The 27,164-nt window shown below is 34.7% G+C and overlaps 4 protein-coding genes across 7 annotated transcripts; 2 read left to right on the top strand and 2 right to left on the bottom strand.

Moving 5' to 3' along the window:
* Positions 1-5,800: 5,800 nt before the first annotated feature.
* On the top strand, positions 5,801-12,507 carry LOC114740973 (lipase-like PAD4). Of its 2 annotated transcripts, none has more exons than XM_028929228.1 (4): positions 5,801-5,885; positions 6,001-6,325; positions 10,456-11,181; positions 11,328-12,507. In XM_028929228.1, the coding sequence occupies exons 1-4, from the start codon at positions 5,863-5,865 to the stop codon at positions 12,141-12,143; spliced, it is 1,890 nt and encodes a 629-aa protein (XP_028785061.1). In that variant the 5' UTR covers positions 5,801-5,862; the 3' UTR covers positions 12,144-12,507. The 2 variants fall into 2 exon arrangements, with proteins under 2 accessions (XP_028785061.1, XP_028785060.1); XM_028929227.1 differs by having other exon boundaries at positions 5,820-5,881.
* Positions 12,508-12,662: 155 nt separating this feature from the next.
* On the bottom strand, positions 12,663-14,394 carry LOC114740974 (psbP domain-containing protein 2, chloroplastic-like). Its single transcript, XM_028929229.1, has 3 exons — positions 13,980-14,394; positions 13,714-13,869; positions 12,663-13,305 (listed from the first exon to the last, which is right to left on the bottom strand). Exons 1-3 carry the CDS (start codon positions 14,301-14,303, stop codon positions 13,045-13,047), a joined length of 741 nt encoding a protein of 246 aa, XP_028785062.1. The 5' UTR covers positions 14,304-14,394; the 3' UTR covers positions 12,663-13,044.
* A 763-nt stretch (positions 14,395-15,157) lies between these two features.
* LOC114740976 (farnesylcysteine lyase-like) lies at positions 15,158-18,430 on the bottom strand. Its single transcript, XM_028929233.1, has 5 exons — positions 17,827-18,430; positions 17,522-17,695; positions 16,403-16,762; positions 15,962-16,137; positions 15,158-15,600 (listed from the first exon to the last, which is right to left on the bottom strand). The coding sequence occupies exons 1-5, from the start codon at positions 18,355-18,357 to the stop codon at positions 15,336-15,338; spliced, it is 1,506 nt and encodes a 501-aa protein (XP_028785066.1). The 5' UTR covers positions 18,358-18,430; the 3' UTR covers positions 15,158-15,335.
* Positions 18,431-19,430: 1,000 nt separating this feature from the next.
* LOC114740975 (DNA topoisomerase 3-alpha) lies at positions 19,431-26,271 on the top strand. Of its 3 annotated transcripts, XM_028929230.1 has the most exons (16): positions 19,431-19,804; positions 19,964-20,142; positions 20,238-20,310; positions 20,470-20,592; positions 20,689-20,810; positions 20,899-20,971; positions 21,044-21,160; positions 21,936-22,019; positions 23,078-23,257; positions 23,340-23,468; positions 23,679-23,753; positions 23,903-23,992; positions 24,126-24,230; positions 25,197-25,231; positions 25,488-25,537; positions 26,143-26,271. In XM_028929230.1, exons 1-16 carry the CDS (start codon positions 19,514-19,516, stop codon positions 26,190-26,192), a joined length of 1,776 nt encoding a protein of 591 aa, XP_028785063.1. In that variant the 5' UTR covers positions 19,431-19,513; the 3' UTR covers positions 26,193-26,271. The 3 variants fall into 3 exon arrangements, with proteins under 3 accessions (XP_028785063.1, XP_028785065.1, XP_028785064.1); XM_028929232.1 differs by lacking the exon at positions 25,488-25,537 and having other exon boundaries at positions 24,126-24,240; positions 26,143-26,191; XM_028929231.1 differs by lacking the exons at positions 25,488-25,537; positions 26,143-26,271 and having other exon boundaries at positions 25,197-25,235.
* The last annotated feature ends 893 nt before the right edge of the window (positions 26,272-27,164 follow it).

The raw sequence follows: 27,164 nt of genomic DNA, 5'->3' as shown, positions 1-27,164 counted from the left end.
TATTAATTCTGATTCAGTTCCGGAATTAGTAATCAGTATCAGTAATAAGGAGAATATCACTATCCCCCCAGATAACACTTTAATCTAAATATCACAGGAGCTATTAAAATGACGACGACAACGATGATATTGGTCTTCTCACTGAACCAACTGCATGAACAAGGACGCACGCCTAAATATAATCCCACCATATTCTCATCCACTGGGCATTAGGTTAGCGTGATGCGTTGACAAGTATACGTCATGTGGCTAAGTTAGCGAATAGAGGAACGATCCAACAAATTTTTGTGTCTATCTTTCTTCGCTCGAACGGTCCTGAAGAGAATCCTGAAATTAGCCAAGTCAGAAATAAAGGACTAACGAGACGTTGTCATTAGCTAGGTCTATGAAATTTTTAACATTTGAAGGTAGAAGAATTGCCACGACATGGTACAAATGTACAAACCCACTGGCAGGCACATGCACAACGTAAATTGCGGGGCTAATTGACTGTGGTTATCGACTGAAAAAGTGACTGGATGGCATCAAAATACTATTTTAAAAGTAATTTTATGATATAAAAATAAATATGTAAAATAATTTGTCTTGATTTGTTAAAAAAAATGTTTTTAAAAAGTGTTTTTAACCCAAAATCCCCTAATTGAACCACTGAAAGCATTATATAATTTTTTTTTTGGGTTGTCCACCCAGTTCACCGGAGCTTTGTTCCGATTACATCTGGATCCGACCCGCGTCGCGTACCTGGCTGTGGTGAGTGAGTCTCCCAACGGGGATTTCTACATACACTGAGGCTCGAACTCGAGACTTCGTTTAAGCGGTACCAAGCGCTTACCACTTGAACCAACCCCCGTTGGTATAATATATAAAATTTATTTTATAGTATAAACTATATTATAAAAGAGTATTATATTTAAAGAATTAAAGTGCATTCAGCACTTTAAAATATTTTTTTGAGTACATCCAATATCCTAAAATATTGTCTGATACATCAAGTATCTAGAAGTATTTTTTAGAGCTGTCTAGCATCTTGAAGTATTTTTTTGTCTTGATGCTGAATGCACCAACAAATATTTTTGGGTGCTGAAACCACTTAAACAAATTATTTTGAGGTCCTAGATATACCAAAAAACACTTTACAGTACTAAACATATTTAAAAAAATATTTCAGAATATTAAATATATTTAAAAAATATTTCAGGTGCTAGATGAATGTTAACTCATATTTAAAAAAAAAAAAAAAAAGTTATTTGGACTTGATGGCCAAAAAAGTGTTTTTGTCTGGACCGGAAAGGCTGACGTCTTGTGTCTGCCATGGTGCCATGTCCTCTTCGTGATGAGTACGCAAAATTCATCTCATCCCCAAAAATAATAGAGCACGCAGTACAATTAGGCTTGAATTATTGCAGTTAAAGTGGCCATCGTATTATGACGCCTACACGTGTCGCTTTCTTTGGTGCAGGAGGCAATAATTGCTGGCAGTGGGCTCCCTTCTATCTGTAATTCTGTGTCGTGAAAATTAAAGGCTTTTTGTTTTTGGCTATTCCCATGACATGGGCCAACAGCGGTTGAGTCTCAAAAACTAGGCCTAATAAAATAAATGATGCATTAAATTTTCATATAAAAACTAATTGAAAGATTCGATTTGATCCATATAATACAGTGTTTCAGTCAATTTTATCCCGAATTTAATTTTTTTTTTTTTGGTAAAAAATTTATAATTTTTTCTTCTGAATATTTCTACTAGGTTATTGTTAGAGATAGTTTCAATGTGTATTATGAATAACTAATTTAATTTAATTTTTATAATATCTAAATTATTTATTTAACTCTTATATAAAAATTAAAAATAATATATATATAACTTAGCAGAAGAGCTATTTGTCTTACAGAAATAAAGATTCAATATTGGAAACTCATGTGTATCTGTTAATTAAAGCGGAGAGAAGTCAAGTTATAATTTGAATTTCAAGTCTTGTTCAAGTTGAGAATGTAATTAGCTGGGGGTAGAAAATGATTGGAAAATTATTCACAGGGTACTTTCGTTTTTCCCCCCCCTATTCGCGGGTTATTTTCAAAATATATGTTTTCGCATTTGTTAATCATTGAATTGGCTGAAATTTGAAATTTAATTTATTTGAAATATGTAGTTGTCATTTTTAGCGGTTGCTTTAGTTGTTTAATGGCCATTGGCTGTGTACTTAATTGAAACTCTTTTACATCTCTATTTTGATGAAGGTAAAAAAAAAAAGATTGAAATAGCCTGTTTAAGCGGAAAATTAGCGAACCGGTCTTTAACTTAGTATGCTTTGCTTATTAGATCGGAATTGAAACGAACCAGTTAAAACTGGTTTTAAAACGGGTGACTGCGCGGTAGGAGTGGGTTGTCTTGTTTCTTACTGCCTTGTTGGTATTCCAAGGGAGGTGGAAGAGTTGAAAGGACGAGAGGGAGAGGCAAAGAGGAGGAGAGGAGATCGCTGATCGATTCTTTAGAAATATATATCCATACGTGCTTTTGCTTTCTGAGTCCCATTGAAAATACAAAGTTCGAAGTGGGGAAGAAGAGACAAATGAAATAGAATAATTGAAAAAAAAAAAAAAAACAGGAGAAATAAGGAAAGGTGCTATGTCTTGAAACAACAAGATGAAAAGCTGGCTGGTGTTAATAATCCTATGTATAGACTCTATTTTGTAGGCCTGGTCTAACTTTTTCTTCCCAGTTTTTTTCTGTTTTTCAAAACCTATTTTTATTTTGTTTTTTTATCTCTCTGTAGCACGTATTTACATATTTGTAGTTTTAATATAAAAATTTGTTTGATTTTGATTTTAATATTAAATATAAAATCTTAATCTTCTTTATCTTTTATATTTATTTATTTTTTTAAAGTAGTCTTTGTAATAACAGTATTAGCTAATACATTTGATTAGTATGAATGTTTTAGGAAAGACAATACCAATTTATTTCAAATAACTAATTTAACAAACTTCTTTAATCTAATTGAATTTGTCAACCAATTCTTATATTAAGAATTGAAGGTAGTATTATAAAAACAAAAAAATAAGAAGGATGTCCGACAGAAAGAAGAGATAATAAAGCCTCTTTATTAATTATTACACTACACCTGCAATGCTTTTTCTATTTAAGGGTTTTTAAATGCTATCCTGATAAAAAAAAAAAAATTACACCAGATATAAAAAATTTTATAAGCAAATATAATATTTTGAATTTTAGTGATTAAAAATTTATAATGATATTAATGCTGTTACTTTTATTATTGTCAATTAAATTATATTATTTAAAATGATTAGTCTGATTCTGGTCTAATTTAATCTAATCCACTAATCTTTAAACTATCTTCTCAACTAGTTCAGTAGTCGATACGGTTTTTGGTACCTTTGTTTTGATCACATTGGAGCCTTCTTGTTGTTTCGCATGACTTGTTTTTTTTAATTTTTGTTACAATATTTAATTTTTTGTTTTGATCACATTGGAGTATAACTTTTGCCATATATTTTTTGTTTTGATCACATTGGAGTATAACTTTTGCCATATATTATCTCTGATCCTTATATAGATATTGTTTAATTTTTATTTTGATCCTAAATATAAGATCCAAATCTACTTTGTTTATCATATTTATGTAGTCTTCTGGTCCTTAATATAAGACCCATTTAACTAATTTGATTGGATTAAGAAAGTTAGGTAAGTTAGTTAATTATAAGAAAGGCGACATGTTTTTCCTAAAATACCATAATCATCTTTCTTAATACTTCCTCTCCCTCTTCTATTTGATTATGTTGAGAGAGTATCCATAAAGATAATTTAGAGAAAATTGACAAATATAAAAAATGGGTCTCATATTCAGAAAAAACCAACTCAACAATTAGGTCCTATATTAAGGACCAGAGGAGTATTTTTTTAGGTAGTTTTTCTAATAATAGTAGTTCTAGCCAATATAGTTGATTAGTAAAGATATTTTAAGAAAGATAACACCTGTTTATTACAAAAAACTAACTTAACTTATTTTCTTAATCTTATTAAATTAGTTAATTAGATCTTATAATTAGAATCGGAGATAGTATTTTTTGTAATTATTGCTTAAAAATGTTTGCTATGAGAATTTATTTCGCTGGATATATAAGTTGATGAGTCTTGTTCTTTTCGTCATTAGCGTGTTGCTTTCTCCCTTTTTAATTATGTGTGCCTATGTGTACGCCGCAAGAGGCATGATGAGATATTGCGAAGGTCAGATGCCCGAGATGAGAGAAAAAATTAACCCGAATTGACAATTAAGGAAAAAAAAATTGCCCACGTGATGGCTTTTAGAATCCCATCTGATTATGATCATGCAATAACATATACTACTTGCGGTCTAAATAATACTCCATCTGATTCAAAATATAAGTTAAATTTTATTTATTTATGTTTATCAAAAAATTAGTTAAAAACAATAAATATATAAAGCATATAATTTTTTTCCATATATACCCTTATTAATAAAAAAAAGTAAAGAATGCAATAAACGAATTAAAAGGGAGAGAAAATATATAGGAATAAAATTAAAAAAAATTCATTAAATACTTAGATAAAAGTGAATGTTATTTTATAAAAAAAAAAAATCAAACATCTCAAGCAAAGTTTAGTTTATATTTTAAATCGGAGAAAGTAAGATGTTCTTTATAGACTATAAATAAAATTTTATAATTAGTACCAAAAATAGTATATACATATCCGTATAAAAAGGAAAGATAAAAAAAAAAAAAAGATGACCCAATGAATCAAGTGGTGATGCGATATTATCATTAATCTCGTAATCTCTATCACAATGGACTCTACCGACTAGCTTGCCCTATGCCAGGTCTCGATCGGTGTCGAACTGACCCAAAGTAGTGAATGGAATTTGCCAGTCATCAGGTTCATTGAAACTAGCCTGGACCGGGCTTAATTAGCTTTTTAAAAAGCGTGGTTTTATTTGTGTTCTTGCAAAGAAGGATAAAATAAATTAAATCAATGGCTAATATAATTTTGGAAGAATGATATAAAAAAAGAGAGCTAGAAATTACTAAATTTTAAATCAGGTTCAGTAACAATGTTTTATTTGATATTTTGATAATACTGAATTTACAAATGACAAGAAATTTTGTTGGCATTTCTTATTTAACATTTACAGATTTTCAGTTTTTTATTTTATTTTTTCTATAATTTTTAGTCCGCCGAGTTTATTCTTGTTTGATTTTGGTTTTTCAAGTTTCAAATCATATCATTACTCAAGTTTTTTTTTCTATTTAAAATATCAATTCTTATAATTTAATAAAAACTTGGATTACTTTATTTATTGAGAACCAAAACTATGATTTGAAACTTATTGACTAAAATCAAAATAAAGGCAAAGTTAAGGGATAAAAAAATATATTAACGGTTAAATTAATCTATAAGTTGACGAGCTTGCACTTAAGTGCTTGAGTAATCCTTGTAGTTACGTGATATGTTTTCTCTTTTTTTTTTTTAAATATCCGGTGTCATACTTGTTCACTTGTATTTGTGGGTCTGCTAGATATAATTCGTCTAAATCAATTCACATCAAAGTTCCGTAATTAGACAGATTTTTTAAAGAAAATAGTGAGAAATAGTTCCTTGCTAAATTTGATTGATGAAGATAACATAAACTAGAGTAATAACGTATACATAATTCACAGAATACCGCATTATAAATTATTTTGTGAACAGGAGTAAAATAAAATAAAACAAAATAATAAAGTGCATTTCGGACTTAAAAGCCAGCCGCAGCTTATTATTGATAAGTTCCCATTTTTCTTCTTTGAGGTTCCACAACGAAGAGAAAATGACTATTCCAAATTCCATGGATGCCGACGAAGCTTCGCCGTAAGTACTCAACCCTCCTTCATGATTCTCAGTCTCACTAAGACTAGCCAATTCGTTGCCGGAAATCCGAAAGCATATTAAATAGTTTTGTTTAAGACTAAATAATTTTCTTGTGGTAGATTTGAGACCAGTGAGATGCTGGCAACGTTCCTGGCATCGACGCCATTGTTGTCGGAGTCATGGAAGCTGTGCAGCCTGGCTAACACCGCCGCACCGTGGAGTTTCGTGACGGAGCGAATCGGCAGCGTCGTTTATGTTGCTTTCTCGGGTGTCCAAATGGCCGGCGGGTCCGATGCGAGCTGGTGGAGCCCGGTAGCTCTAGATAGTATTGGCGACGTGGCGTTGTTTTCATCTCGTCGAAATATCGAAGGCGGGGAGCCGGCGATGGTGTACGCTGGGATGCTTAATCTCTTCCAGTCATTGTTCCACTCATTACAAAACCAGGTTTGTTTCTTCAAAAACTATTTCTACCTCCCTCCCTATATTTTGTACACTGCATGCACCCATCGTATGTGGCGTTCATGCAAAGCCGCGGTTTCACCCCGTTGTGAGCTTAACCCCCAAGAACTGTTCTGTTCTTCCAATATCCTATATCCTCTTTTTTTATTTCAACTTTCCTAGCTACAACTATTCTATATAAGATATATTTAACTCATTTAATTATATTAAAGAAGTTAGATAAGATATTTGATTATAAAAAATAACATATATATTTTTTTAAATATCATGATTATCTTTTCAATATCTTTCTTTTCTTCTTTTTTCTAACTACTTAATTATAATTGAGAGAGTATTAATATAATCATTTAAAAAATTAATAAATGTAAGAATTAGATCTTATATTATAAGACCAAAATCAAGTCAATTTTTATGGCCTCGTTTGGATTGTCGTTGGAGAAGGTAAAAGTGCATGAGAAAAGTGTGAAACTGAAGTTTGTGACTTATTTGGATAAAATTAGTTATTTGGATGGGTTTTCTTTTGTAATTGACTTATGTAAAAAAATAATTTTTCTAACTGACTTAGGAAATGCAATATGAATTAACTTTTCTAAATGACTTATGAGAAAATTATGCAAAACTTACAATCTAATTAGTTATGTGATTTTATTTACTTTACTAGAGACTAAATGAATTTTAATTTATATTCATGTTTGTCCATTATGTACATTAATTAATTATCTACAATGTGTTTTCAAATTTTTCTTTGTAACAAATATTTTTTATTTCATAATTTCACAAATGAACTATTTATATTTTATCATAATAATATTTTACGTATTTTTTAAAATTATTATCACATTAAAAACATAAATTTTCAAATACTATTATTCAATAAATCTATGCCCTTTTCAGTCATTTTATAACTAAACTAATTTTTTTTAGTAATTATCTAAACAACTTTAACTTTTTTAACTGATTTTTTTATAAGCACCTATACAAACATAAATCACATTACACTAACTATTTTTACTCTAATTTCAGTTACAAAAATCAGTTGGATCACAAGTTAGTTTTGTCTAATATCATTCCAAACACATCCTATGTTTTTATAGTAGGAGCCGGAAGAGTACTTTTTTTTAAAAAAAAAGTATTCCAAGGTATTGTCATCCGTACGAACTTTGACAGAGAAAGATCCGTAAAAAGGCCTGGAACCCTCAAACTAATCAAAATGTTGAAAACTTTGTGATGAGAAATTAAAGGTGCCGCTGAATTTACTGTATCCAAACTCAACTGCGAGAGGTGATTGGTTGCTTCGCCGTTAACTCAATTAAGGAGAGAAGAAGAAGAATAAAATGCCACTGTGGTCCTTTTTAAACTATCATTTATGATGAAAAAAATATACTCTTTTGTTTTATTTATAAGACAGAAAGAAAAAAATTTTTTAGCCTTATTTACAGGGCACTAAGAAATTTTTTTATATAGATATACAATTTTTTCTTCATTTATTATTGTGCTTGATTTAGTTTATATGAGGTATAACATATATTGAATAGGGATAAAGTTGGAAACTTATGAATTTTAAATGAGAGTTAATAAATTTTAAAGTTTTTTTTTGTCTGTATGAAACATGTTTTAAGTAACTTATAAATAAACCAGGAGAATATTAACTATTTAATAAAAGTAAAAATAAATTTTTTTTTGTATTTAATTAATGAGAGAAAAATTGAAAATAAACATTAAAAAAATGTAAGTGGTAAATAAAAAAGACTAAAATTCTTTTTTGCAAGTAACTTTTTTTTGTGTTAAAATATAAGTATCTTTTATTTTGATATGATTCTGTTCGAGACACTTCAAGTATTAAATATGATACTTCTCCTCAATGAGAATTTAAATTTAGATTTATCATTTTGTGAGAGGTAATTTTTTTTATTTATTAGATTGGTAACGTATAACAATTAAAACCCCCAGAGCAGTGTGAGCAACCGTGGGCCAAAGTCACCATATGTCTTTGTTCGTATTATGAATTGTGGTGAGGGGCGTCAGACTCATATCCGTGCGTGGGTGGCCGCCGACACTAAGTCGTCAAACTCGTCGTCGCTCGCTGGCCACCAACCAACGTTCCGTTCAGACACATCAAATCACACACAACAAAAAAATGTCAAAGGACCTACACTTTTCAGAAAATATCACATGTGCCCCCAGATAGAGCCACATATTTCTTTTTCACAGATCCCTGCTGGATTAAGGCAGAGATATTGTTGCATGTACACCACAAAAAATACGCCCGCTGCAGCAAATTAAACCCGTAATTAGTATGAATTAAAACCGTTGTAATCCTTCCTGATGACTCACACAAGATGGCCTGGGAAATTTATAGTACCGCACCAATCACCATTGATTCATGGTGACACCGCCACTAGAAAAAAAAGAAAATATTGTATTATTGGTCCCCTCAACAGTGTTCCTTTCTTTCTTTTTTCCATGTTATCACAGATGATAATACTATTTACAGCTTTTCATATAACGGTTTGTTTGATTTTTATTTTGATCTTAAATATAAAATCTCAATCTATTTTGTCTTTTATATTTATCTATTTTTTCTCAAAATAGTCTTTATAATAATAGTAGTTCTAGCTGATATACTTATTTAACAATAATATTTTAGAAACAATACTTATTTATTATAAATAACTAATTTAACTAATTTTCTTAATCTACTTAAATTAATCAATTAGTTTTTATATTAAGAGTGGGAGGTAGTATAATAAATATATAGAAATCAATATTAATGCATGACGAGCGAGAAAGCTACTCTCTTTTTTCTTCGGATGGTATCTATAATTTCTCTGCTGAATAGACAATGGAGACGTGCTTTTTCATTCCTTTTTTTTTTTTTGCTGGCTCTATAAGCAATCAGTATGACTTCAGAATATTACTACATGAGAAAAATAATATATATATATATATTTATATATATATTGATCGGTGAGATGGAGAGAGGGGTTCGTTGCATTTTGCAGTATTAAATGTCCTGCTAATTTTGGCCACAAAAATGTCCTCCTAAGCAAGTTATGTGACCAACAAAATCCATGGTGTGATGATCCGATTGTTTGGTGGGGATTTGAAAATGATTCTCCCTCTTTTTTAATATAAATTATATTTAAAATTTACAAATATCTTAATTTTTCCAACCTTACCATTTTAATATTATCAGCTGTAAATCATTTGTTAGGTAGGAAGTGAGTTAGTTTCACCTTAGTCACAGGAACATTTTAGATAATACTCCTCCGGTCCTAATTATAAGACCCAATTGACTTATTTGAGGAGATTAAGGAAGTAAGTTAGTTGGTTATTTATAATAAATAAGTGTTGTTATTCCTAAAATATCCTTGCTAATTAAGTATATTGGCTAAAACTATCATTATTAGAAGGATTATCTTGGAAAAAATACATAAATATAAGAGAGAAAATAGATTGGGTCTTATAATTAGGACCAATAAAAAGTCAATTGGGTCTTATAATAAGGACCGGAGGAGTATTTATTAATTGCTCCTATAATTGGAATGGAATATACATGCCTTACATTTGAAGGTGTGGGAGTAATTTAAGATGGTTAAATTTATGCACGTGAGAAATGGAATCTCCGAAGCTATTCTTATGGTTGGTTACTTAAATCTATGTTTTTTATTACAATTATATAGAACTTATCCTCTCAAATAGTCAATACAGTGCATTGATTAATCGGGAGAGCGACCCTGTTTTGTTACGCTAAGCAACAAGCTGCCTTGGTCTTTGTTCAACGTTTCGGGAGCAAGACTCCAAGACCTGAGTTATCAAGATGTTACAAGACTAGAATTAATCGGACCCCGACGAGGCACGGACTAATCTCCAGTCCAATCCATAATACCTTTGCTCGGGGAAAGTTAGGAAATTCACAGGAAAAATTTTACAAAACGACGTGGGCAAAACAACTTTAAGGTTAACTGTAAGCCCTTTTACTACGAAAAAGAATTAACAACTTTGCGAGTACCTTACTTTCTCCCTAGTATCTACTATTCTTGATCTTGAACATTGTTTCTAATCGCATTTCTAATTACCAACCTTCACTAACCGTTTGGAATGTTACCGTTCAGATGTTTGCAATAATAAAAAGTACAGATGCAAAGTCCATCGTCATCACCGGGCATTCCCTTGGAGGAGCCATAGCCTCTCTGAGTACTATTTGGTTCTTGTCTTGCCTCCGATCCATCTCGTCTGCTATATCAGTCTTATGTATCACTTTTGGCTCGCCGTTACTGGGAAACAAGTCTTTGTCCCAAGCCATTCTCAAAGAAAGGTGGGGGGGCAACTTCTGTCACGTCGTCTCAAATCATGACATAATGCCAAGGATGCTATTTGCTCCTTTGCAACCTCCTCTCACTGCCCACCTGAACTTCCTGCTTCAGTTTTGGCACTTGTCCATGGCTTCACTTGAACTTCGAAGGGTTGCAGTTCAAATTTCTGAACCAGACATTGCTGATTTGTTCTCCTTCGTAGTGGCTTGCTTGGGTGCAGCAGCAAAACCCGATGGAGAGGGATCTTCGCAAATTTCATTTCACCCATTTGGCAGCTATGTCTTTGCTTCAGAGAAAGGAGCAGTGTGCGTGGATAGTGCAACAACAGTAATACAGATGATGCATTTCATGTTTGCACCCAGTTCTCCAGCTTGCAGTATTGATGATCATCTAAAGTATGGAGATTACGTAAATCATTTGTCCCTGCAAGCCTTTAAGAGGAATTGCGAGCAGGCGAACATTTCTGACTCAAGCTACGAAGCCGGGCTTGAATTGGCCTTGAAGTCCTCAGGGGTCCCTAGCCAGGTAAGTTAACTATGCTAAATAAGACACGGGTAAATAAAAACACGGCATGCAAATTTTTATCTATAAAAAATTCAGTACTTATTATGATTTTATCAGAAAATTTAAGAGTGAAGCCCTAAAAAGTGTTCTAAAACTTTTCTAAACAGGGATCAGTTGCCATGCCCATCAAGGAATGCTTACGGATGGCAAGGAGAATGGGTCGCTCACCATCTCTAAAACATGCCAGCCTAGCAGTCACATTATCTAAGTTTGTACCTTACAGAGCTGAAATAGAATGGTACAAGTCATTGTGTGATCAGGCGGATGATCAGCTTGGGTACTATGACTCATTCAAGAGGAGGGGCTCTTCAAGAAGGGGCATGAAAATTAACATGAACCGTCTCAAACTTGCCAGGTTCTGGAACAATGTAATTGACATGATGGAAAGCAATCAGCTACCTTATGACTTTGATAGGAGCAGAAAATGGGTCAATTCTTCTCAGTTCTATAAACTGTTGGTTGAGCCATTAGATATTGCAGAGTATTACAGGAAAGGGATGCACAGAACCAAGGGACATTACATACAGCACGGTAGAGAGAGAAGGTATGAAATTTTTGATAGATGGTGGAAGGATAGAACGCCTTCTGCTGCAGAAGGAAATCATGTGAGGAGCACATTTGCGAGTTTGACCCAAGATACATGCTTCTGGGCAAGGGTAGAAGAAGCAAGGGACTGGTTAGATAGTGTTAGAAGTGAAATTGACATAAGCAAGGAGGCTCATTTGTGGGATAACATCGAGAAATTTGAAAATTATGCTGCTCAACTCATTGAAAATAAGGAGGTATCCAAAGACGTTCTGGCTAAAAACTCAAGTTACAGCGTATGGGTGGAGGAGTTAAGAGAACTGAGAGAAATGAAAGCAAAAGTGCAGAACTTTCCTTATCAGTTTACCCGTTTTGTGAACGGGGGAGTAGTTCCTTAATTAGTATGCAATTTGAATCGTGTAAGCCTTACTCTTTGCTTGTAAGCTAATTATGTCTGAGTCTCCCAGAACAGCTTCTGCTGCAAAATAACTTGTATGCTGCTTTATGACTGTATGCCATCAGGATATCCTTACGTACGTATTAAAAGCAGGGAAAAAGTGAGTGATAAATTATCCTTGCCTGTTTTACCCAAGTGAACGAACGTTTACTTCAGGAACTTGCAATTCATTAATAATGATGTAAGTAGGATCAAGTCGCATGGTTTATACCTTGGGAACAATACAACTTGTAATAAATATAAGTAATACATAACATAAGTTTGTGTGTGTATTCAATATTGATATCTTATTATGAACATGAAAAGTTGTATGGATGTTCACCTCTTTCTTGTTCTTCATCTTTTTTTTTGAGTAACTCCCAATACTATCCCATTCCATTAATCTTGCAACTCAACTCCTATTTACACTCATAGGTTTTATTATCTATTATTTGTCATTTAACATTAGTGTAACCTAAGAATAAGACCATGCCCATAAATAAGGCACGTCATCTGTATTGTATTGATACATGTGGGTAAACGAAAAGGAGAGGGCTAAGTATGTAATGTTAGCTTCGTGATATAAGAGAGACAGGTCAAGAGTTTTGAGGACTACGAATGTACACGTGCACAAAAATTATGCATGAATACACACAGAAAAAAGGTTTAGGTCACTCTTAATATGAAATGATAGTTGATACGTCGAGCCTTATCAGAGAACTTGAACTTAGTCAAAGATGTACATCAAATTTTCATGCTGCCTGTTTGTAAATGCTAGTGAAATAAAATTTGAGTAGTTGTTAGTACTTGATCACCATGGCTTGGGAATGAACAAAAAGAATCAGAACTAGATCGTGCGCACGTCATACCAAAGTTGCTGCATCAAAAGAATGAAGCACTTGCTCTAATATCATTCTTTTATGAGGGTCAAGAGGACTCTCTGGTTTATCAGAGTGAACAATATTAAGAAGATAGAGCTTCTTTGAGGCCACAAATGCTGCAGAAAAAATCCTCTTCATTCCTCCCCGAGTGCTGTCAATTATATATTCAAACTCATAAATTGGTAAGCCCCCTCCTCCTGACCTCTCTGCGAATTTAATCACCTCTGCTTCCTTTGTGCTTTCCTGAACCAGAAAATAATAGAATGGCCACTTAGAAGTTTAAATAAACATTTTCAGCACCTCCAGTGAAGTTTCAGAGATCAACTTATTGCTTTTCTGCTCTTTTCGGAAAGCTTTATGTTAAATGGAGATTGCCCATGTTTTGATTTTTTTTTCCCCTCTTTTATGATTAAAAAATAGCTGCTATCATTGTTGAACTCGGTATAAAATTCCTGACCTCCCCATTGATTGAATCTGGCATAGCTAATTTTTAGTGCCATCAAAAGTTTAACTTCCTATTCTTCTTCTTTTTAGAGATGCTGTTTAGAAAAGAGATTATAAAAGTAATTATTCCGTTACAAGTTCAGCAGCCGCTAGTATCACAGGGCACTAATTTGCGAAAGTTACAGAAGAATCGTAACAAACAGTTACCTTACGTTTTTCTGCTTGAACAAGCTTATCAGCCACAAATTGAGGACTTCCGAACTTTTCAAGACTTTCAAGGCGAACCGGGTTCACCACAACCCCAATATTGTTACTTCCCATATTTGCCTCTTGAAACAGCACAGTTGCTCCTGCTTTATCAACCTGCTAAGTATCAAACCTATTAACAAATATAATCGTTTTAGAAAAAAAACAGACCTTACCATACAAAGAATGAAAGGTCTGTTGTGAAATAGTCACATATGAGCAACTACCTTCATCCAAGAAGAGGGTTTCAGGAGAGTGAAACCTTCCTTTGAATCCGTGTACCTCTCCAGCTCCATTTCTTCAGCCAACAACGCACTAGACACATCAGGCAAACCGCATATCGACATTGCCACAAGGGTAAGGTTGAGCATCCTCTTAGTTAAAAAGGGTTCATCACTGCTGGATCTGGGATTGCAATTTTGAGTCACCAAAGAAGATTTCGGTTTGGACAATAAAATTGAGACGAATGTTTTTGGAGAAGAATAAATCAATCCATCACGTCGCAGGGAAAGGCTGCTCTGTAGAACGGTGAAACTACTTGTCAAAGCCATTGCATAGCACGGTGAAGCCAGCGATGCTCTATCTTCAGCCTCATAGGACAAATCCTTGAGCAGCCAGCCCCTGCCCTCGGGTTGGGTTATCCAGAGGGAGACACTTTATGCATATCTATATGCATATAGGTATAAAATATATATGTCCACACTGGACAGGTTATAACTAGCAGCAAAATGATATCAAATACAAGCTACAAACTACTCCGTACGAAATTATATTATTCGTAAGATATGAACAAGTCCTCCGGGGGGGCTAGTCCTTGCGATTTTTTTTTATAAAATGTATCTACAGCTGAAATTTTATACTTTGTTACTCTTTTGAAGATGCAGGTGAAAATATACGCCCGCGTAATTTTTATAAATTAGAAAATTGACATAGCTAATTGCATCATGAAACTTAGCAATTGAGTTTCTGAACGTGATGATTTGATGTATTTAGGAGATGAATCATTATTTGGCTTGAAGGATTGAAAGAGAGGGAAGAAAAATTTTAATGAGTTTAATTTATATTAATCGATAGATGAGTATATTATTTTCATCCTAAATCATATACAGGGAAATATCATTTTGTGACGAATTAAACCTACACGCTAAACAGCCGGTTCGCAAGGTCATTCTCCCTTGGGGCTTGGTTCACAACCTGATCTAATCATAGAAAAGTCAATATCTTTTTTTGAAAATGTATCAGATTTGATTGAATTTCCAAAACCTCAAAAGGTAACGATCAAAATATCTTAATTTTATTTCAGCTCTAGTAATATTATACCAACCCCAAGCGCGTAGAATGTTTCATTCAACGTGGAGCCTGCGGCCTGACAAGCAAGCCGCAAAAAAAAAAAAAAAAAAAAGGAAGCCCCAAGCCCTCAATGGCATTTTCTCCCTCACCATCTACTTAACAACTGTGAGAAATTAGTTTTCTTATAATCCAAAAGTACAAACCCTGTTTGGAACCCCCGCGGGGACAAAATCTTCCATGTACAAGCTTGATGGCAGTCAAACTACTTGATAATATATTACAATCACTGCAGTTCAAAGATCTAAATGGGATTTCTCTCCACGAGAGCTGGAAGACAACTTGGATGAATGCATAAACATTGTGCCAAAATATCTGGACAGGATGAGTCGAGCAACATTCTCAGCTGCTACAGCACTTGTTTCCATGGTGCTAGCTGCATTCTCAAATGTATTGACGTAATACAAATGCCGACCATCCAACAGAAATGGCGTAAATACTTCAGGGGCACGGTAGAGAGGGTAGGCGGGCCAGTTTATTCTAATAGTCTCTTTCCTCACACTGCAAGTAGCGGCAATTAAGAAATATATATATATATATATGTAATTAAAAGAAGTTACAGCTAAAATTTGGTTGCAGCCCTTTTTCTCATTTTCGCGGGCAATGGAAGAGGGGAGATCTCAAATCCAAATTAAAAGAAACATAATACAAGAAAATGTAAACACTGAATCCTATATTATTTGTTTTGTGGTTCAGGTGTTAACCACAATAACAGATGATATTAGGGTTTAATTTGCGAATTCACTGCTTAGATTATGATCGGACTGCTTTCGTGACAGGAAGTGAGTGGGTTTAGTCAAAGGATTTTGTTGCACAAATCAGCAGCATGACTTTGCTAAACAACTAGCTGATAATACTTTACCTAAAGATGGTATCCAGCAATGAGTCTGACACTGGCTGACGAGAGAATATCTTATACGTGGCATCCTTTTCATCATACTTCTTGAGAACTGAAATGCTAGAGAATGGAAGGTCAGGAGCCTCGACTGTGCCCACAAGGTCTGGAATCTCCGTCACCGCACTGAGGCCAAAGTATGCCTTATGTCGGGTAACACAAAACATCACTATTAGAAATAAAAATTGAAGAGAAAAGGCATTATGCTAACAATAAAACACCTTTATTGTTGAGTTGTTTGGAATGACTTATAAACAGTTTTTTAATCTCAATTTATGGAACACGAGATAAGCATGTGAGAGGAATTTTGTCTTAGTTTACATGAAATATGTTTATAAGTGCTTATATAAGCAATGCCAAACAAGCACTAAATGATGTCAGTAAGTTTCTGACTGCCAAGATACTTACTGGGTTCAGCAAGCCCCGAACAAAAGTTGCATGGGTGTGCTGTGTTTTTCTTTTAGAAATTGATGTCTGAGGAAATAATTGTATATTTGACTCATCCAAAGGTGTAGCAACCACTGCAACCTCACAGACATAACTGTTGCCTTTCGTGGAGTTGAGTTCATAAAAATCCCCAAGGTCAGCAATGGATTCTATTTCTTCATGCAGGTGCAACGCAACATCAGACTGATTAATCAGTCCAGCAGCCATTTGCCAGTTGCCTCCTTTGATGGACCATAGTCCTCCACCTGATCCTGCCAAAGAAACTGTACCAGCAAGTCCGCTGATGTATACACTCTGGCCATAATTAATTCGCGTGATGACCTGTATGTATAAAGAGGCTTCTTATTCTGATTAGCTTTCCTAAATCTTATACCCTGCTGCTTACTCGGACAAGTTAATATAACAACAAATGGGAAGCACCATGCCCTCCACATCCACTTCACAGGGAAAACTGAAAAGGCTATAAGCATAAAAAATTTTGTCAATTAAAACCCTAGAAAAACCACATGACAAGAGCTTGCATGGGACACGAATAAACTGCCCAAGCAAAAGTTTTCAATGCCGTATTAAAAGGGCAGACCGATACCCACCTTCATAAGACTTGACACTTTATTCATTCCAAATTGTTCGTCACTTAGCAATATAAATACTTTCACAGAACCCACTACCCTTAAATTAGTACACAGATGAATATAAACACGTTGAGAACCGCAACAAATCAGGTTATTCAACTATAACATTGACAGGCTCATCATTTCTCACCACCTAGGTTATAAATAACTTTATATAACTGGTCTTTGTTCCCAGATTGAATCTTCTTGCGAATACATCATTCACATTTTTAGCGTTGTTTTTACATAATCAAAAGACAGCTCTGTAATTCTGTTACAGGGAAAAAGTCCCCTTGTTCCAGTGCCGCCGCCGCCGGCACCATTAATATCGCCTGTACTTCTATTTTTAGACGAACGAAATACCAATACTGTTATTAAGAGGTGTTTCCATTGCACTCAACACTTCAGCAGAGCAACAGAACGATTAGGTGAGAGATTTGAAAACAGCATAATTAATAAGAGCTCTTACAGTGACAAGTTCTTCTATCAACAAGGGAGACAACCCAAGATCAACTAATTCATCTCGCAAAGTCCTGGTCGTAAGATTATACAGACCAGCCCACTTCAGCATCGCATCCGGAGTCTCGAAAATAGGTCTCGAAGCTGGTTCGTCGTAGTACCTTAAGAATCGAGCCACGGTACTCTAAATAACAAATAAATGAAGGCATTACAACAAGGTTATGCGTTGACTAGAAGGTTTACAATAAGAAATAAAAGAGCACCATTGAAGCAAATAAAATGAATCGCAGAGAAATAAAGGAAAGACTAAGGCACCTCAACAAAAATATTCATTTTAAGAAGTGAAAAGCCGTAGCGGATGAATAGAAGAATCGAATTAACAATTGAGACGAGCTTATCGAGCAAGGGAACATTGGAATCAATTTTGAGCGTTTTAAAAACAAACTTCTCCCCGTCCCAAATTCCCAGAGACAAAGAACCTGAAGATGAATCCTTCTCCTTGAACTCGAGATTAAGAAGCTTAGTGTAATTCAAGGCGTGAAAGTTTTTGGGATGAAGAATTGAAGCTCCAGCTTCGAAGGTGTCTCCCGCAACATTCACAGTAGCCATGCGACCCCCAACGAGTCCGTTGCGTTCGAACATTTGAATTCTGATAGGAGGAGAGGAACTAGGTGAGTACTTGCGGAGGAAGTGGGCGGCTGAGGAGCCACCGATGCCGCTGCCGATGATACAGACGGTCGGTGCCGGTGAAGTTGCAACATCTTGTGCCTGAAAGATCGCAAGAAAAGTCAACAGCAGGAAGATCCTCGCCATTGGGTGCGTCATGCTAGTAGGAGTCCCGTCCATGTTCCCCGTCTACCACCGTCTCTTATCTGGCGAACGTGGTTTTCTTCTGTGCAGTCCAAGCTTCGGCGAGGTCCTCCCCCCCCCCTTCTCCTATCTGTATTTTTTTAAACCCTGCTATTTTAATTTTTAATAAGTGCCGCGAATTAAAAGATTTTTTTTAATTTTAAAGTAAAATAGACTGACTATCTTCTATTTTATTTTAATTATAATTTTTTTCTATTTTGAAAATGTATGTAAATTTTTCTTAAAATTAAAATATATATTATACAAAAATTTTTTATATTTAATATTATATTTTCATCTATTTAAATTATTAGTTGACCATTAAATTTGATTTTTAAATTTTTTTGTTAACCAAAATACCCTTTTTAACATAGTAATTATTTAAAAATTTATATTGTCCAAAAATAATTTTTATAAAATCAAAAAATAATTCTAATACATATATCTTTAAAATTTCTAATATGTTATAAAATTTATTAATTTTGATTTAACATATAAAATAATAATGTAGGGATTTATTAGAATGGGGGATAAAATAGAAAATAAATTTTTAGTTAAAAATAATATTTTAAAATTTTTTAATTGTATTAACTAATTGCATTAAATTGTATATTTTTAAAATAGAATAAAATTTTTTACAATTGATACAAGCTAAAAACATAATGAGAGTATTTTTCTCTTAATTTTATGGTTCCTCTATCTAAAATTATATGACGTCTATCATACCGCAGGATGAACTGTGTTGGTTTAGTCAAAGGATGAGCTGGGCCGTAGCAAATGTCATCATTTTGACCATTCATTCCATAATTACACTGTTTTATTTAAAAATGAATCGCATTATTTTAACTTAAAATTTGTTAAAATTTCAAATTTTTATACAAAATATGTATACACGCCCACGCATGATCCGATTGTTTTTTTGCAGTGTTTGAGTAACCCCATAGTTACTTTTTAGAAATATAGTAAGATTTTTAACCGTCATCACTCTAATTTTAATCTGAAACCGGGCGTGTAAAGCGTCCTGAATCCGGAAATTTGGGCGGGAAAACAAATCCCCCGCGAAACCCCTTTCCCGCACCACAGCTCATGAATTGCAAAGTTTCGATGTTCAACTTCATAATCCTCTAGTCCCATTCCGGTCCTAATCAAATCGATGGCCGGTCGCACCGTCAACGTACTCAACGTAGCGGAGAAGCCGTCAGTGGCCAAGTCTGTCGCCACTATACTATCGAGGAACCAGGGCCTGCGAGTAAGGGAGGGTCGTTCCCGCTATAACAAGATTTTCGAGTTCAACTACGCGATTCGGGGCCAGCCTTGCCACATGCTCTTCACATCCGTTACTGGCCACCTTATGGAACTCGAATTCGAAGAGCGTTACCGCAAATGGCTCTCATGCGACCCCGCCGATCTTTACCATGCTCCTGTCCATAAATTTGTTCCTGAGGTCTTAGATACTCGTCATTCTGTTTACGCTCTCACTCTATTCCTCATATTCTCGTGGCTTTTAATAATTGTTTCGATTTTCACAATTTATTGCAAGTGCTGTTCCTGTCGTTAGTGGAGAGTAATTTACTGCATATATTTTCTGTCTCCGTTGATTTAGGACAAAAAGGATATTAAAAGGACACTGGAGGAGGAATCAAGGAGGTGCCAGTGGCTTGTTTTGTGGCTTGACTGTGATAGGGAGGGTGAAAACATTGCATTTGAAGTAATAGAAGTGTGCACCGCAGTAAATCGCCATCTTACTCTAAAGAGGGCTCGTTTTTCTGCCTTGATTGACAGGTTTTATAGTGTACCAGTAACAAAATCAAACTTTCTATTAGAGATAATCTTTTTAAAGTTTGATTGTCACTGACATTTGATCTTTGCTATGGCAGGGAAATACATCAGGCTATGCAGAATCTTGTTGAACCTAATAAGTGGTTTGCTGATGCCGTGGATGCTAGGCAAGTGAGTTGCCTGTTCAAACCCTAATACTAGCATGTTCTGTTGGTGCTTTCATCTGCCATAACCTGCAATAAGAGAACCTGAGAGTTAATTTTAATGGCACGTGTTTTACTATCCTCACGGGCTGTATCTTTATGAATAATATCAATATTTTGTTTTCAGGAAATAGATCTTCGTATTGGTGCCTCCTTCACCAGGTTCCAGACCATGTTAATGAAAGATTCTTTCATAATTGAATCTGCCACAGATGATAGAAATCTTGTCTTAAGTTATGGCCCCTGTCAGGTTTGCAACAGTCGAAAACATGAACATCTAACAAAGGTTTCTGATTTTTATGCTCAGTCATATATTATTACTTCTGAGTGTTTGTTTTGGTTACAGTTCCCTACACTTGGATTTATTGTGGAGCGATACTGGGAGATACAAGCACATGAGCCAGAAGAGTTTTGGTCTATAAATTGTTCTCATAAGTCAGATGAAGGCATTGCTAGTTTCAGTTGGATGTAAGCCATGAAGCTTTTGGCGCATTTATAATTCTTGTTGAATTTTTCTAACTGCAGGCTCAGGATATAATTTGATTTAGTTTGGCAGGCGGGGTCATTTGTTTGATTATACTTGTGCGGTTATAATATATGAGATGTGTGTTCAGGAACCAACTGCAACTGTAAGTCATACTTTAAGCTTGTCATTGTGGATGCAGAATATTGTTTCATTGTAAATATTAATTACTATTCAGGTCACGAAAGTTAGACAACAGGAGAAGCTGAAGTTTCCTCCACATCCTCTGAATACCATTGAGCTTGAGAAACGTGCTTCACGGTACTTCCGGATGAGTTCTGAACAAACAATGAAGGTGATTGAGATGAGTGAATGCATTTGATCTAGTTCTCTTTGTACTGATGACTGATGAACGATGACTCCTTGAAGTTAGTAACTACATTCCGTGTGATTTATGTTTTTTAAGCTACTGACTTTGAAGATATACAGAGGGAAAGATGGACTTCTGGATGGTGGCAATCACCAAGTATGAAACTGTAAAAAAAAAAAAAAAAAAAGCCTGTGCTCACAGAGCAGAAGTAATTTGGATATTCTCTATGTGCTATAAACTTGTATCGTATGTATGAACTGTTCATGCACATATGCATCGTTAATGATGCAAGACTTGGTTTACCATTACTTTTAAAGCTTTTCTGCTGGTGTCTTTCATTATTTGGACATTTGGCTGCATCTGTGACTTTTAAATTTTGATGGCTTTTTTGAATGAGCAAAGCTTTATGTACTGTTCTTTCAATATTTTGAATTGGTAGATGGATATGGTGCAGCATTCTCCATTTTATTTGATTTATCAGCTATTGGAGGATAACTGTTACAAATTAAAGGGCATGATTAATGATTTACAATAATGTTCGGAAGTTCTCCCAGTCTCTCTTATCCTTTATCCATAAGTGAAGAGTTTGTGATTTAGTATGAATTTGAGAGGGGAGACTGGAGAGAGCTACCATTGTGTATGTTGGTTTGTAAGTTTTAAACTTTTAATATCAAATTTCAGCATTTTCATCGAATGGCTTTTGATTGTATGATAACTCGTAGATGCATCTCCTGCTCACACCTTATTTAACTATTTTTAGGTGGCAGAAGAACTATACCAAGCTGGTTTCATCAGTTATCCTCGCACAGAAACTGATAGCTTTTCTTCAAGGACTGATTTGCATGTGAGTAACTTTTTGTCTCCTGTCCAAGCTTGCATAACTATTGTAGTTGTGATCCAAGTTGCGTTTGGACATTAAGATCCAGGAAAGGGCTAGCGTTAGCGTTGGTATGCATTTAATGAAGAAAAAGTAATTGAGTTTGTGAAGTGGGGTGCAACCCTTCCTTTCTTACTATTGAAAACATGCTCTCTGACATGGATATTAGAGAATCTGTTTGAACTTTACAGTGCAGTTATATACTTGAAAGAAAAAGAATGATGGAAATATGTCTTTGAAGAGAAAAGGAATTATGGAGTTCTCATCACCTTGAATATTGAAGGGAACTCATAAGTATGTTATTGTATAATGTTGATACATGTTGATGTGTATTGTGGTCTATATATGTTCTGCTAACCCGTGCAATACATGGGAATATCTTTAATTTTTATTGTAAATATTTTATCTGATCGTATAGCATTTGTTAGCATTTATTAGCCTTTATTCTTGTCTTTTCCCCTTAGTGCATGTATTTTGATGTATCTTATTTTTAAAATTGACGAGAAATACAAATTTCCTGATTATTCCTCACTACAAAGATGGGTTTTTCTTGGTTATATAAAATTGTTTGCCAAATAAAATATTTAGTTTTAAGTAAGTGGAAATTTGGCTTCTGAAAGCATCTATGGTTAATCACTGCTTATAGGGTTCTTACCTGAATTGGTCAATTTGTACTGGGTTAACAGTATCTTTTTCTGTGTTCTTTCATCCTTCAGTATTATGTTATATATTTTCCTTTCAATAAAAAGAGTTTGACTTTTGTTCTTTTTTGTCCTGCTTAACTTAACTCTGCATATGTTCTTCATAGCTAGTTCCAAGTCTGGGCAAAAAAGGAGGGTTGATAAGCTTTTGACAGCTAATGTAAAACTCCATCATATTTTTATGTCATGGATCGAAGATGTTGTTGTTTGTCCTGTTGAGCTTAATGCTGCTATGTTTCTCTAAATCCTTATTTCTTACTTTCACCCATCTGCCTTTCCTTAGTGACTGGCCTCTTTTCTTGATTGTTTCATGTTTAATTGCAGACAATTGTACAAGAACAGCAGGCGCATCCTGAGTGGGGAACATATGCACAGCGCTTGTTAGATCCTGGGGCATCACTTTGGAGAAACCCTAGTAATGGGGGGCATGATGACAAGGCCCATCCACCCATCCACCCCACAAAATTTTCTATAGGAGAATCTGGGTGGAGCCAGGATCACCGTGTAAAATATTACTGTCCGTTACTCTTGAGTTGCAAACCTTGCATTTCTCCTTGATATTCACATAATTTCCTGATTGTCACAGAAATTGTATGAGTTAGTTGTTCGCCATTTTTTAGCATGTGTCTCACAGCCTGCTGTAGGAGCTGAAACCACTGTTGAAATTGATATAGCTGGTGAACTGTTTTCTGCATGTGGGAGGGTGATACTTGCGGTAAGGTTTCTGTCACGTTGAACCTAATTCATTGTAGATTTTTATGATCTTTGTCACGTCATGATGTAATGCTGAAACCAAATTTTCTGTCAACTTGAAACAATATACTTCCATTTTCTGTTTTTATCTTCATTCCTTGATTGTTTTAACAGTAAGTCACAAATGTTCTGACTATTATTGTTGTTACATGACTGGTTTTTATTGAATCAGAAAAACTACCTGGATGTTTATCGATTTGAATCTTGGGGTGGATCAATGATTCCAACTTATATTGTTGGTCAACAGGTTTGGTTTGAGTTGTAACATCATATTGCACGCAAGATTTTGCAATTAGTTAATTTTAGCAAACATTTTACTTACCAAAACAGTCAACAGATGTTATGATTGGAATCTTCTTGAAGCAAATATTCATAGTAGAACTATTGATATTGCAGTTTATTCCAACAACACTGACCCTTGATTCAGGAGTGACCAGGCCCCCACCACTTTTGAGTGAAGCTGATCTACTGAGTTGTATGGACAAGGTGGGAAAGATATGGAAGCTGATGCTAACTGGACCTTGTGATTAAAATATGACAGTTCATTGCCTGTAAAGTAATTATATGTTCATTATATTGAAAATTGATTTTTGTTGCTTTTTTTAATTTATTTCAAAAGGAGGGTATTGGTACAGATGCTACAATGCATGATCATATTAAGAAGCTTCTTGATCGGTTTTATGCAACCAAGGATGCAAATACTCGTTTCACACCAACTAATCTTGTAAGCTCAAGTCAGTTTTTGAGACATATCTTCTTGATAGATCTTCGTTTCTTATGATAATTTGCTTGAGTTACCCAATTCATAGTTTATTGATGGAAGAGTTACTAGGTAAAATCGGAAGAGGATATAATGATTAGTGAAATACTTGCAAGCCACCATGAAAAATTCTCTTCAGTTTAGGGGACATTGTAATTGAATGGTTAGAAAAATTGATTCAGTTGTCAAAGCATTGTTCAACTGTACAAATAAGGTTTGATCCACTGCATGCGCATGTCATCCAACTGATTCAGTGGACTCATAAGGTCTGTGGCAAACAAATGCTCATTGCCTCCTCTTGATTAATCTGTGAATGACGGTTGGTTATGTTATGAGTTATTTTATGGCTTGGTGTCTGTATAACATGATATAGCTGCATTTCTTACAATATCAGAAGGCTATGGTTGTCCCATTAGAGGAATGCATCCTCACAATTTTAAACTTTTCAATATTGATAAGAACAAAATATATTCCCATAAAGTAGATATATTCTATTATGGGTATTGATCTTCCAGTTGGGATTTGCTTGCCATGGCATGGCATCAGGTCGGTTGTTGTCTGTCCTTGGCAATCTTATCTGCCATGGAGGTGCACAACAGTGGCCGACCTGTTTGTATGCATGCAGATAGTGGCAGCATTCTAACAAATAGTTCCCCCCCCCCCCCCCAAAAAAAAAAAAAAAAAAAAGAGATTGAATTTATCCGTAGATTCCTAGAAAGTAAAGTCAAGACAAAAAAAGGGTCCTCTCAAGTGTTCTCATCAAGTAATACTTCCCAAGAATTTATTTTTGTTTGTTAGTTATTATGCATTTAATTCTCAAAGGTATAGTTGTAATTTTTGGTACAAGCAATCAAAATTAGATGATGAAACGTAGCAATATCTTTTCCCATAATTATATTGTCAATAACCATAAGTTGTATATACTTGCAGGGTGAGGCACTTGTTATGGGCTATGATGACATGGGGTAAGTAATTTTATTGATTGTTAGGTTCTTATCTATGATCCGAAGATTTTTCTTGTGTTTTAATTTAGGGTATGTCTTTCATGATAAAATTTTCCATTTAGATGCAATAAATTTTTAACTCGCGTGGCTGGTATGATTTGACTTTTTAATACTGTGAAACTTGTATGACATTATGTAAAAACTTTAGTTAGAAATTATACAAAATTTTAGCTTCAATAAATGTCGTGGAACCAAGTTGTTTCGTTTTCTTTGAAAGGGTGGTCGGCAGTTGGCCCTCTGTGGGAGCTATTGAGCAGACAATGCTAGGTAATTATTCGCTGTCCTTTAAGTAACGTAAAAAAGGCCTTCAGTGAGATTATACAAAACTTAAGCTTCAATGCATACTGTGGAACCGCTGTTTTTTGGCCCATTAAACGGATGAGGATCATTAGGGCCCATTGGTACTGGGTAATTGTTTACCATCCTTTAAATAGTTCATTCTGATGAAGGCAGGATTCCAAGTAAGGTCTTTACCCAAAGTGCCAAGAAACCATGTCAATTGACCCTAGCACCTCCCCTAATTTTCTTAAATTGGGATCCGAAGAAGTCCTTTGTTAACATGTGCCATGTTTCTCATTGTGATGTGCTAAGATTGGGCCTTTCTGGGAGCCTGGAAAGGCACAGTCAGTCAACCATTAAAAATTCGAATATGAAAACCTGATTAATGTTCCAACAATGTTGTCATTTCCCATGCATTATACACTGCCTAGTTACCCAGATACCTTGTCGGGAGCAGGCTATTTGGCTTATGTTTGAAACTTAATTTTGCTTTAGCTTACGTTAATGATTCAGCATTCTCCTGAACTACTGGTTTGGTTGAGCATTTGTCTTATTTATAGAAGGTAACTATTTGGGGAAAATCTGTTCTTTAGGTATAAGCTTTGGAAACCATATCTCAGAGCAGTTATGGAACGTGACATGAAAGAAGTCAGTGAAGGTAATAAAACCAAAGCTGAAGTTTTGGCAAGCAGCTTGCAGCAGATGAAAGCTTGCTTCCTAGATGTAAGCTGTTATTTGGTTCTTGTTCCTTTGTTAGTTGTTACCAAGATCTGGTTACTCAGGGGATCTACACACTCCTGCCAGTAACCTGATTTTAAAATCATTACTCTGAAGAATGAATCTAGTTTAACATTGGACTGGTAAACATCTAGATGGATGATTGCTTAGCAATTCTAGTCTATAGAATTCAAATAAAAAAGGCCTTTAGTCAAATGGAAAAAGGCACTGATTAAGAAAGCTCATTGCAAAACATAGGACAAACATGCAGTTAATAATCAAGATTCAAGTGATATCCATCCATTGCTTTATAAAATAGCCATGAATTGTTGTCTTACATTCAATCTTGTAGGTTCTGCCCTACCAGGAAAATACACATTGATGTAATCATTTACTCTCTTAAATTCTTTGGAGGAAGAAATATTTGCTTTTCTAACGTCTGAGTGTCTCATCATTTGTTTTCTCATCAAAGTTTGATTCTTGAAGTAAATTATCCTCCATTTCTCTTTTTTAGCTTAGCTGGCATTTTAGTTACTGGATGTCTGATGCCTTTCCAAACCTTAGGCATTGGTTTACCTCCATTTTGGAGATCTCTACTCAATCACCTATACGACTTGCATCTCATTTGGTATGATAGGAGGAATTGTGTGTCGCCTAACCTTTAAAGGATTTCGATGCACATAATGGAAAGGAATAGAATGAGAAAATGGGATAACAAAAGTGATGGTGATGATATAAAATGACCTTGGTGCCCCTACTTTTAAAATTAATAATGAGAGATAGGGTAGAAACTGTTCAGTGGTAATAAGTATATCAATGTATATGATAAAATTTATAGCAAGCTGCAATATTCACATGTCATCAACGATGTGACTCATTCCCTAGACTTTATGCTAGC

Source organism: Neltuma alba, unplaced genomic scaffold (assembly GCF_004799145.2).
Source record: "Neltuma alba isolate B1F8T4 unplaced genomic scaffold, ASM479914v2 tig00003216_pilon, whole genome shotgun sequence".
In the NCBI taxonomy this organism is placed as follows: domain Eukaryota; kingdom Viridiplantae; phylum Streptophyta; class Magnoliopsida; order Fabales; family Fabaceae; genus Neltuma; species Neltuma alba.
This window is presented reverse-complemented; position numbering and strand designations above follow the sequence as displayed.

What these genes read in the sequence shown, in the direction of transcription:
- LOC114740976 (XM_028929233.1), bottom strand. Translation starts at nt 18,357, where the DNA reads ATGGACGGGACTCCTACTAGCATGACGCACCCAATGGCGAGGATCTTC. An exon ending in TTCGGGGCTTGCTGAACCCA is followed by an intron (nt 16,138 to 16,402) that starts GTAAGTATCTTG and finishes ACCCGACATAAG; the next exon opens with GCATACTTTGGCCTCAGTGC. An exon ending in TTGCTGGATACCATCTTTAG is followed by an intron (nt 15,601 to 15,961) that starts GTAAAGTATTAT and finishes CGCTACTTGCAG; the next exon opens with TGTGAGGAAAGAGACTATTA.
- LOC114740975 (XM_028929230.1), top strand. Translation starts at nt 19,514, where the DNA reads ATGGCCGGTCGCACCGTCAACGTACTCAACGTAGCGGAGAAGCCGTCA. An exon ending in ATTGCTAGTTTCAGTTGGAT is followed by an intron (nt 20,811 to 20,898) that starts GTAAGCCATGAA and finishes TTAGTTTGGCAG; the next exon opens with GCGGGGTCATTTGTTTGATT. An exon ending in CTTATATTGTTGGTCAACAG is followed by an intron (nt 23,754 to 23,902) that starts GTTTGGTTTGAG and finishes TTGATATTGCAG; the next exon opens with TTTATTCCAACAACACTGAC.
- LOC114740973 (XM_028929227.1), top strand. Translation starts at nt 5,841, where the DNA reads ATGACTATTCCAAATTCCATGGATGCCGACGAAGCTTCGCC. An exon ending in GATGCCGACGAAGCTTCGCC is followed by an intron (nt 5,882 to 6,000) that starts GTAAGTACTCAA and finishes TTCTTGTGGTAG; the next exon opens with ATTTGAGACCAGTGAGATGC. An exon ending in CCTCAGGGGTCCCTAGCCAG is followed by an intron (nt 11,182 to 11,327) that starts GTAAGTTAACTA and finishes TTTTCTAAACAG; the next exon opens with GGATCAGTTGCCATGCCCAT.
- LOC114740974 (XM_028929229.1), bottom strand. Translation starts at nt 14,303, where the DNA reads ATGGCTTTGACAAGTAGTTTCACCGTTCTACAGAGCAGCCTTTCCCTG. An exon ending in AACCCTCTTCTTGGATGAAG is followed by an intron (nt 13,870 to 13,979) that starts GTAGTTGCTCAT and finishes GATACTTAGCAG; the next exon opens with GTTGATAAAGCAGGAGCAAC. An exon ending in TTCAAGCAGAAAAACGTAAG is followed by an intron (nt 13,306 to 13,713) that starts GTAACTGTTTGT and finishes TTTCTGGTTCAG; the next exon opens with GAAAGCACAAAGGAAGCAGA.